The sequence below is a fragment of the Aedes aegypti genome, unplaced genomic scaffold (genome assembly GCF_002204515.2).
Source record: "Aedes aegypti strain LVP_AGWG unplaced genomic scaffold, AaegL5.0 Primary Assembly AGWG_AaegL5_hic_scaff_970_PBJ_arrow, whole genome shotgun sequence".
Taxonomy (NCBI): Eukaryota; Metazoa; Arthropoda; class Insecta; order Diptera; family Culicidae; genus Aedes; species Aedes aegypti.
The window spans coordinates 1,705-13,487 of NW_018736679.1; the positions used below are offsets into that span (position 1 = coordinate 1,705).

Sequence of the window (11,783 nt, forward strand, 5' to 3'; positions counted from 1 at the left end):
GAACAAAAAAAAAAACAAACCTAATTCGTAAAAGATTGGCTTGGTTTAAGTTTTTTTGGCTCCCATGCAATGGGAGCAGAAAAATGGAAAATTGCTGAAAACACTTCAAAAGTCAATTTCCCAAAAACTAAGTGTTTGTCACTTTCCTTGCTTCTAAGTTGCTAACCCCCTCAAACTTAAGAAATCAAGATAGCCACTGTTACTTTGGTGTGGTCCTTTGTGTAGTAAATTCGATTACTACACAAAGGACCACACGAGTTCCAATTAATATATCAATAATAAAATCTAAAAATAAATACTTCTGTGAGAAATCGTAAAATTCAAGGTGTATTCCTGAAAACACTTATGTTTTGCCGTGTCAGTGAAGGTTAATCGCTCTTATGCATCATCACAATGATTCTTAATCATACTTTCCTCTGGAAAGCGACCTTTAATTGATTCCATAACTGTGAGGTGACTGTATAAACAAGTAACAAACATTGAATCACTCTTACATGGGGATGCTTCTCATCAGGTGACACACACTCGGGCAATCATCCCCCCGAGAAAAGAGAACGACCTCCACCAGCATAGGCAGCCACGCGATGTTGTCGTCATTGAAGCCATGTAGCATTTGATACGGCATACAACCTGGCTTATGGAGTGCAATCTCAAACGAACGCGCGCGGCCAATGCTTAGCTATACTCTCTCACGTTGGTTGTGCCAACCTGTTCTGATGTTGTTATTTTGGTCGATCAGAGTGTTCTCCATACACACGCTTTGGTGTAAAAAATCGTGAGGGACGTGGTCCCTCTCGTTTCGCTCATGGACCAGAACACACCAACGAAATAGTTATGGCACGTGTGTAGAGGCTAGCTGAGTCAAGCTTCTCTCTGTCCATACGTTATGTTATCATGTTGGTTTGCTCGGATAGTTCGAGAATAGTTATACACAATCCACTGAGTTGTTCTCAGTATACATTCCCTAGGTTTGCTAGGGAACGCAAGCCTAATGCTTTTATTGCTCTTCCACTTATCCACAGATTTGAGCACTAAATCTAAACTCTTGGAATATTGAGTGGAAGTTAAACCCTATGTCGGATGTAATTTCATCAATGTCTAATGATATTACATGAAAACATCGTCTATCTCTTGGACTTAGCGTACGCAATAATTTCGATGTCGAAAAGTAAACCAATCTCATGTACGAGCCTTAAGATACTGAGGATATCTGCAAAAACATGATCGAAAAGGAACAGGATTGATTGATGTTGACTATAGACACTTTGAGTGTTATGGTCTCGTCTATAGAAATACGTGGAGCTCAACACTTCAAACTACCTTAGCCATGTGAATATCCATGACAGGAAATTCATTTGCAGTCCAGGATATTTAACGCGTAACTCTTCAAAAGGACTCATCTAACATTGAAAGGCTCTCTTTATTTACTCAATATCTGAGTCACATTATCCACTTCTGTTGCATTTGTTGCATATACAAAAGCCCAGCGCTAGCCAAGGACGTTGTCTTTCCTATAGTGAAAAACTTCTCAAAAACTTAAATAGTTTAGCTGTTTTAATCGAAAGAGAGCGAGAGAGAAGATTGAAGCATCGCTCATTGTTACATAGGTCCAGCAAAATTCAACAAGGAATTAATTATTAGTCAAACTTATTCATACGCTACTTGTGCCTTCATATTACAGATCTCACTGCACGATGATCTCCCGAAATTTCTCTGCGCCACCTGTTTCATCAAAGTCGAAAGCATCGACAAGTTTGCCATCCTGGCGAAGAAAACCGAGGAGGCCTACCTCGGTTGGTTTCAAATGCATCCGTGCCAATCTTGCCAAGCACATTAGCCCCCTGCCACCACGCTGGCTCCGGTGCGGCAGCTGCTCACTATTCCTGGCCCGGGATCTCCAACACCCGGGATGTCGATCACACCGAAAATCGACTTTACCGCGCTCCAAAACAGGCCGTTGATGAACAGATCAAGCAGAACGATGCCCTCTGGGTACGGCCATGAATCCAATCCGGTTGAATCAAGCCGGAGATTTCGATTGTTTCGTACAGCGATCTGAAGTTGGGTCTGTTGATCAAAAGATCAGGAGTTGCTCAAACTTATCCCTGAAGGCACTGCGTTGGGCTGAACACGATCAGAGGGCCACGTTTGAGGTGCTGATACAGCGATTAAAGAATACTACGTTCCGGGAAATTCTGTCACCGAACCTGTTTGAAGGACAAGTGATCTTAACTCAGTTATTGAAGTCCTACATTGGACAGGAAAGCGTTCAACAAGTTTACTGGTGAACAATGGAAACTGTTCGGCAGGAAGCAGCATCGATCTCAGCAATAGAGGCGTAACCATTAAACCGATTGTCCACATTTCACCGGTGAAAGCGAATCCAGGTCAGCAGAGTTCATGTTCAATGGTTTTACCAATTGTGAAGAAAGAGCGCATACCGACCAATGAAGAGAGTTTAACCCAAATGGAAGTTGGAATCGATCCCAATCTGTTTTTGGATGACGAGGAAAGCCTGAGGAAATCAAAACCGGTCGACAAGCAAAATATGGAAAATGTCGTTACAATTCACTGGTTCCAGCAAAGATGACTAGCAAACTACATGAGAAAAGGTAAGACAGCGAATGAATAAAAAATTAGTAAAGGTATCTCGGTATTAAACCGCTGTTTATTTAAATAAATTTTTTCTTAAAATAAACATTTCATTCATTTTTAGATACCACCGCACGACACTGTCTTGTAAAGTTCGAAGCATTGCGAGTTGTTCGAATGCTGGAGCTATCACAAACAATGCAGAATTGGAGTACAAATCTGCAGCAAAACCTTTGATCAAATCAAATAATCCCCCAGTAGACAAAAAAGTTATTAAAATTCGCGTAAGAAAAACAAGGAGAAAATACAAGCAACGGCATTACCCGTTCCTATACCCAGTGAATCCCATTTCGCTGGCCGATATCAATTCCACCGACAACGACGATTACAATGATCCCTGTGAAGACCGCAGAATTAAAGCCTGAAGAAGAAAAAGTCCTACCACAAGCCAACAGTCCACCACCGATTCCTGCACTGAACTTGCAAAAACCAACTGAAACCAGCAAAGGCTAAAAACGAAAAACCCAAGCGGAAACGTGATGCCAAATGGACCCTTTAAACTTGGCGCCAACTCTGCCAAACGCACCAGGAGCCAGGCCGGTTCCATCAAAGGCTCCAAACTGGGTGTGCAACGTTTGCAAGAAACGTTTCCCATCGAAGAGCAAACTAACAGCCCACAATGGAGTCACACCCCGAAACCGATTGATAAATACACTTGTGGACAAGTGCGATCGAGTGTTCAGAACGGCTGCGAATCTAGCCAAACACAAGCAGTTTCACGGAGGGGAGAAGTTTTCCTGTGATCACTGTCGCAAGGTTTATGCCACGAGCAGCATGCTGAAGACGCACAAGCTTAGCCATAGCAATGACCGGCCGCACAGGTGCACGATCTGCGACCAAGACGTTCAAACGGAATCAGGATTTGAAAGGTATGTTTATGGAGAGGTTTAGGGACTGTCGATTATATCTTCTTCTTCTTTCAGGCGTTACGTTTCGAACTTAGTCTGACCATATTTACCGTATTTAACCGGTTTTAAGGCCTATTATTTATTGTTTTTTTTTTTTCGATTTCTCATCATAATAGGCTGATTTTCATTACCGCCAATCTGTCATGAACGGCCTACTTTCCTGTTTTGTGTTGCGTAATGAATCATTATAAGGTACCGTGGGGCAAGTGGGTTATAGATTTCGCATAGGTGGGCTTCTCCAAATTGTAGAGAACTTTAAATTAAAACAAATGTGGTCATCTGCTAATCTGCTAATCTGCTAATATCAACGCACCCCCTAAGCCATGGCCAATCTACGTTGTTTACACAAACATCCCTATAAACCTCCACGCTGGGAAATACGTTTACCGAAAAAGGCGTTATGAGGTTCTGCACTGCATTCTTGTATTGGATTTACTTTAAGGTGATTATAAAACAAAGCCAAACTTTGAATTTTCAAATGCACAAGACGAGAGTATCTGACAACAGTTCGCGTTGAAAACCAATCAAATTGCTTGCTTGCTGGTGGTGACCATTGGAATAGATTGAATAGATTTTCAACGCGGAGCGCTGTTTGGTTCTCAAGTCTTGTGCTCTTGAAAATTTGAGGTGTGGCTTCGTTCTATAATCACCTTAATGGCATTGTTGTTAGCAAATTCACAAAAAGTGAAAGAGAAAGAAAACATGATTTGTGCAGGCAGAGCCTCATGCTGTACCAGTTAGCACGCCCGACGCCCACCGATGACAGAGTGGGTAGGCTCGCACCATCGTCCCGCCCTTCTAACTATTTTTGAGATAGGCAGTTCTGTCAGGGTGTAAATATTTATTATTATCCATGTAATCAAACCGATTTACGACCTTCCACGTGTTAACGACTTAAGGTGAAGATGAATCGAAGCCAAAGTTCAAATTTTCAAGAGCACGGATCTGGAGAACCAAACATCCGTTTGAGCTGAAAATCTAATCGATTGGTCACCACCAGCTAGTGACCAATCGATTAAGTTTTCAGCTTAAACGGAAGTTTGGTTCTCCAGATCCGTGCTCTTGAAAATTTGAACTTTGGCTTCGATTCATCTTCACCTTAAGGTGGGAATATTTGCGTGCCGGGTATGCGTATCTTCCTGTTGTGACATCACTTCTCCACAATGGCTTGGAGGTTTCCTTCTTCATTTCGGTTGTTCTGGAAAGATAAGAAAACAAGGAAAGGAAGGGGCCACATCACTCCACAGAATGGCGGCCCATCTGATATTAGTTTTGTGTTAAATAATTATTGTTGTGAGTAGAGATCCTGAAAGGGAGAAATGCGAGTAGGCGGTAAGCCGCCAATCGAACCGTCAAAATCCCTTTTCAAAATGCTTTTCATGTGCTAAGTAACTTGTAAACTCCTACTCAATTATGTTTTGTTGGCCTGCACGTTTTATTTAGACACAATTTTTATTTAGAAAACTATTTGGATCCGAGATTTTAAGTGCAGATTGAGCATGTTTGATAAACAAGCATCCTGTTTTCAGTTGAAGAAAGTTTAAGAAGTTGATGATTCTGTCATTTATACTAGCTATATACAAGAATTCACTGAATAAGTTTCAACGCGCGATTATAATACTTCAGTTTTTGTGCTGTTGTATTGGTGTATGTAGTGGGAAACCAATCAGTTTGGTGATTCTAACGGTAAAAAAATAGCACGACGAAAGGAAAGTTGATAATCTCTGATCATTATGATTTCAGTCCTAATTTCATGATCCGTTTAATAAATTCCGCGTATGATTCGGCAATTTTAACAATTTATACATGTGTATTCGAAGAAAACAGACTACGAGCATTTATTACCTTGCAGATATTTATCATTTTCTACAGCCTAATTTAATAATACCTACATTGGTTGTAACAAAAATTTGATCTTGGGATGTTGATTTGCCTCCTAATCATAGTTTCGACAATAGTCACATGCCTACTATCCCTTATGGCAGTGTTGTTGATTCTATTGTCTATCGCTCATCAGTTTCGCGCCACCCGGCAGGGACTTGGTCCTATGTACCCAATACTCTGCTGTGTCTTAACTTCACGCAATACATACTGTAGATGTGTGATACAGTTTGCGGAATATTATGATGTATCACTTCGTTCAGATGGAAAATTCTGTTATGGTACCATATTCACATATCACATAACTCCCACCTGGAACGATGTAATACATCGGAGACATGTAGATTCAGATGTATGTATACGATCTATGCCTAGTTCGGCTCTGATCGACAGGCAATCAGTGTAGGGGGGCTGGGGGCAAGAAGGACACCTTAAGATATATAGGTTCAAATCATGGTTGATAAGCACAATTTTTGAAGATTATTCCAGTGTAGGGGCAAGCTCAGCTCTTGTTCTAAATGATGTTATCGATAGATTTCAAAAATATAAGAAACACATGATGATTGAGATTTTTGAAAATGTCCCTTCTTATGAGGTATTTAAACGAAGCACGGGGCAAGAGTGCCACTCGTATGGGGCAAGAAGACCACCGGAACAAAATGCCACAAATTTTGTATATTATTATTTCCCCGCCTAAAGGATAAATTCTAGAGTAAGTAAAGATAAAAACTGAGGGATAAAAGTTGACTTATAGTTAAAAAGTAATTTTACGAAATTAATTTAGTTTTCATCTTATTTGACTGTAACAATAATAGTAAGCATTTTCAGAAACCATTTTGAATGTCCAAGATGGTTTATTTCGATTTTATTTAGTAGGAAACATTGATTGAATGCAATATTAAACAAGAAAAATAAAAGTTCATTTGATTTTATATGAGGAAATTGCGGTGTCCCTCTTGCCCCATAAGACATACTGTTATTATATATGTAAAATTTAATGTCAAAAGGATTTTTTTCGAAAAAAAATTCCTCACAGTCATATTAAACAATTGAAAATCATCAATACTGTGCGGAAAAATCAATATGTTTTGTATTTATTGGGAGTCAAACCTTGTTTTCCAGTCTTACATTCTTATAATATTTCGCATATTTTGCGTTGGTGAGTTAAAGACATTTTTCTAATTTTTTGTACTAAACATTTTAACTGTAATATTTACACAACCCTCAATCAGTACTCAATTTATACTTATCCTGCGTTAAACATAAAAAAATTGATTTGAACTACGTGAAATTAGAGGTGGCACTCTTGCCCCGGGTGTCCTTCTTGCCCCATGTCCCCCTATTCAGTTTTTCAACTAGCTTGAAGCGATGAACGTTTCAAGACAAGCTCTCCACTATATCTGCTAGCAATCACCGGTCGTCGATAGACATTTCGGTTCATTTCTGCTAAAGAAAGATCCGATTGTATGCCAAAGACTATGGCTCATGCTTTTCAATACAGCTGGAAAAACAAGAACTACACCCAGCACCAAATAGTACGTAACTATGAGGCGGACCGGAAGGTTTGATGAGCAATCCCCACCAAATTAAAACAAATGTGGTCATGTATATTTTTTAGCTTGACTCCCACCAAATATAAGCAGTATGCTGAAATTGATTTTTATGTAAAATTGAAGAAAAAAGTACAGAATAAGTTTTTGAAAAAACGTCTCTTTACTTTTCACTTGCCCCACAAGTGGGGCCTCAAAGTTTCACGCATGAGTTAAAAACGTTAATTCACATATTCAGTAAGATATACAAATAATTTTCACTTACCCCATTTACCCACTTGCCCCGCGGTACCTTACAACAATATTTCATAAATTGTAAAATAATGGTGAATACATTCCGATATAATTTACCATACCCTCTAGTGGTCTTCTACGAAATTACAAAAAATGTTGTACCGTGAATTCGGGTGAAATTGATCAGTAGGGTGAAATTGATCACTGTGTCACACGATTTTATTTCCCTCTAATAGAGCACAGGAATCAATGCAATCAATGTAAACGAACGTTGTTTGTCTAAACTATTGTCGAATTGCATGTTGTGAAGCTTTTTGTGTTAAGGAATGTTTATTTCTATGAAAATAATAGAAAATTCCATAATCGCGTTCTGTGTGGTATTGGCAGACATCAATTAACTTATAGTTTTAAACAAGGACATGGTGTCAACCTGAAAATTTGTAAGGATGCTTGAAATATATCCCCAAAACGAATTTTATTTTCAAATTTCGTACCAATTTGTTCATTTTGTTGTAATAATTGATTTTTTTATAGATATCAGAATATTCCTTCGGATATTGCCTACATTTAGGCGTTTTCTGCGGTATTGTTGAAAATTAATTGTATATTATTTCCACAAATTTTACATTCTTAAGAATTTGGCAAGCATATTTGGATTCAGGAGGCCCAAATTAAGTAAAGTTGTTTTCAAAACTAACAGTAATTGTTTTGACAGGTGATCAATTTCACCCCGAAATGGAATGCCTTTATTTTTTATTTTAGAGACGATTTTCAGCACTAAAATCACAACTGTATGAAAATTTAAGTATATAAACCAATGAGGCTCACCGTCGTTCTTGTTTTCCTGCATTACGTTGTTTGGAATTGGCAACATCATAGAAAACAGACATAGAAAACCGTGAAAAGTGATGAATTTCACCCGAAATTACGGTACATAACTCGTTGCAGAACTCGAAATCATAATTCTGCAACTTGTTCCGTAAACTACTATTATTTTATTATTGAAAAGGGTTGATTTGAATTTGAAAAAATATCAATTACTCCAGAAGAAATATTCTCTGAAGCTTAGTGCAAAGAACGAACCACTGAAAATCAAGCGCGAACCTGCTCTTAGTCATTATTTCAGCGTTAATTTTTTTTTTTCAGAGATTCTCCGTTTTCCTTTTGAAATTAGAAGGGCTTGAATAGTTTTTAGTTTAATAGTTTTCAACATAAAAAGAATAAATGTGCCATTGAATAATCAATAATGAAAGATGTCTACTATCGTTTTTAACTCATTCGGCCTAATGACACTTTCGGCCTACGTATTTCAGTATAACGAACTTCCGCCATACATACATCGGCCTTACGTATTTCGGCCCAATGTTCCAACACCCTTTTCGAGGTTACATGCGGCCTGTGGGCCGTCGTTTGGTGATCACTGGTTTAGAGGAATCCGTGAAATAATCTAAGTGTGTAGAGTTTCAATTTAAAAGGCTTATTATCAATGCAGAATCAATATCTCGCATAACTTATGATCGCGCCCTAAAAGCCATTGGTAATTATGTGGGTAGTTCGTTGTTTTTGATCATTTGAATGGAGTTACACGTTATTCAACAACGCTATGGTGAAGAAAGGATCATTCCCTACCTGCCAGTGGTGTTGGTTTGGAAGCTTATTAATTCATTTGCTCAAAAACAACGAGCTATACACGTGGTTACCAATGGCTTCTAGAGCGGTATCCCAGATTATATATCGTATACGAGATAAACGCCTGAAATACAGAATTATTAGAAAAAAAACCTTTAAATTAGGCTGTCTAGTTTTTTTCTAATACGTTATGTTCAGCCTACCCAAACTGGGACTGAGCCTGTTTTTCAGTATTGTGTTCTTTTGAACACTTCCACGGCTATTGACTGCATGGGAGAATTCTTTGTCAATGGGATTCTAAAGTTTTTGATAAAATACACCCAAAATTTGATGGTGTGACAAACACAAATAAAACAGGAGCATAGTTTCCAAAAAAACATTTACAAATTAATTAAAGTTCTCCAAACACATTTCAAAACGAAACACAAAAATGCTAAATCTCACCAGAATCTTTGCAAAGATTTTTTTAATAAACTAGTCAAAAGATTTTTTGAAGATTAGTTCAGAGCTTCCTCCAAATATCTGCTTCAGTTAACTCCAGGAATCCCTCAAAATATTTCTTTAGCAATTACTCCTGGACACTTTTTGTGGAATAGGTTCCTGTCGCCCTGCTACAATTTTAATACCAAACGCTTATGTTAAGGCCAGAAACACATGTTATATATTGCTATGTGCGTTTGAAATGCAAATATCAAATGCGGGAACACCAAACGCGGTAAGATTTTTCACAAGTAAGGCGAAGTCAAAGATAGCTTTTCTTTGCTAGGTTGGCGGTGATATGGATCACGGTTGCTAAGTGTCCTTTGATTATTTTGTGTTACCGCATTTGAAACGCATTTGAACAATATTTGCACGTTAAACGCAAACAGCAATACTCAATTTTTAAATGTTTTTCGTTCGTTTAAACCCAAAAAAAAATAGTAGTTTACGGAACAAGTTGCAGAATGATGATTTTTACAGCACGAGTCGTAAATTTATCCTACGAGGCTAGCCGAGTAGGATAATTACGATATGTGCTGTAAAAATCAAGTTCTGCAACGAGTTACGTACAACAGTTTTTGCAATTTCGTAGAAGATCACTTGAGGGTATCAGAAATTATATCGGAATGCATCCGGCATTATTCTACAATTTTTGAAAAAACTGTTATGTAATGATTCATTACACAACTCAAAACAGTTGCGTAATGAGAACACGTTGCGTAATGAATCATTACAGCACTGATTTCAGTTGCGTAATGAATATTCCCGCACTGCATACTTCAGTGCAGGAAAGTAGGCCGTTCCATGACAGATTGGCGTGATGAAAGACAGCCTATTACGATGAGGAATTGCAAAAAACATTTTTTTGCAATTTGTCACACCTTATTTTCCGTGTCTCTTCCGAAATGTCCGACCCAGTGTTATATAGTTAAACCCCTGTGGCGTTTTTGTCGACTAAGTAAACGTTAACCAAGACCAAAAGTTTCAAGGTTTATTTATGGACCCGTTTTTTAAATTAATGTGTTATTATGATATAGTGGTTATCACGCTCAATGTTATGGGTGAAGATATGGTTGTGAAACTTAGAGGAAAACACTGCACTCTGCTTCTAAATTCCCCAGAATCCGGGATTTTTTTTTTCAGATTGGATAATACAGTATGGCCCATAAAAAAATGCGAAAATTGTTTGAACGGGAATATAGCATCCACAAGCGATATTTTCATTGTTTTTGATAGTGAATGTAATTTCTGATTATTGTAGTATATTCTGACACAACTTCGCTATCCAGGACAATTTTTGTCATATTTTTCTTACTGTCCTAAATAATGCAATAAAGCAAATAAATTCAAAGGTTTTGTCCGCCCAAAGCAAGAAACAGCGTCTGATTGTCGTATACTCTGGTGATAAACTTTCCACCTTCAAAAATCACCCTTTATTGTTGAAAATTTTAGTTTGAGTATGGAGGAGTTCTTAGAGAACGCGTTTTTCATGAACACAATAAAATATTTTGCCAGGGTCATAGTTTTGAGGGCATTTGCGTCTTATAGGTTTGATATGCCTTTATTTTTTTGTTAAGGTTGAATAAAAAATAAATACGGGGCCTATACAGTGTTGCTCAGACTCATTTCCCCGAAAATAACATTTTCCGAACTACGAAGCCACGAACTACTACAACCATGCTCTATCCTCCTAAGATAGAAAAGCAGATGGTTAAGCTTGAGTACTGCACACAAAATCGATCAATTTTGATCCCAGAGAGCCACAATTCAAGTTTCGGTGAAATGAAATAAGTGAGTGAGTGAGTGCGAATCATTTCACCGAAACTTGAATTACGGCCCACCGTGATCGAAACTGTCGGATCCCATGTGCAACACTCAATCCAAACCACCTCCCCCTCCATCTCAGGAATACAACGCACAGTTATAACAGTTCATGGTTTCACAATTCGAATTTCGGGGAAATGAGTCTGGTCAACACTGGGCCTATAACAGGTTTTTGTTGATAAAATTTGTTCCTTCGATAAGAGACAACTTATATCAATACTAGCTCATAGGTTTCGACCAAAACGGAGCCGCTTATCACACTTATATGAAGGTTCAATCAAAGCTCTCCAAAATGAGCCGTTTTTTCGAAAATATGTTTAAGTCTCCAACTACCCAGGTATGAACTTATTTTATCATTTGATATGGGCGTATGCTGGAGACAAGGCCTGTGAAGAATCTCACGATATCGTTGATGGCTTAGAAGCTTTCATCACACAGATATTGAACTTGACGTCCGAATGATAAATTTGAAGGTATGCTTCCAATTCCTCTCTGATATGGTGAAAGTAACTGATAAAAATCATGTCCAAAGCGAAAAAATGAGTCTAAATAGATTAAACAATACAAGTAATGAATAATATATATGTTTCATTCACATTTTCTGTGTAAAAACTACCAGAACACA

At 38.1% G+C, this 11,783-nt stretch overlaps 1 protein-coding gene across 1 annotated transcript; it reads left to right on the forward strand.

Annotated features, from left to right (window-relative positions):
• Positions 1 to 3,138: 3,138 nt before the first annotated feature.
• Positions 3,139 to 3,600, forward strand: LOC110681468 (zinc finger protein 888-like). Its single transcript, XM_021857233.1, has 2 exons — positions 3,139 to 3,521; positions 3,576 to 3,600. The coding sequence occupies exons 1-2, from the start codon at positions 3,139 to 3,141 to the stop codon at positions 3,598 to 3,600; spliced, it is 408 nt and encodes a 135-aa protein (XP_021712925.1).
• Positions 3,601 to 11,783: the final 8,183 nt, after the last annotated feature.

Bases quoted from the DNA above. Each gene is read 5' to 3' on its own strand.
- LOC110681468 (XM_021857233.1), top strand. From the start codon at position 3,139: ATGGACCCTTTAAACTTGGCGCCAACTCTGCCAAACGCACCAGGAGCC. The intron at 3,522-3,575 runs GTATGTTTATGG...TTCTTCTTTCAG, and splicing joins ACGGAATCAGGATTTGAAAG to GCGTTACGTTTCGAACTTAG.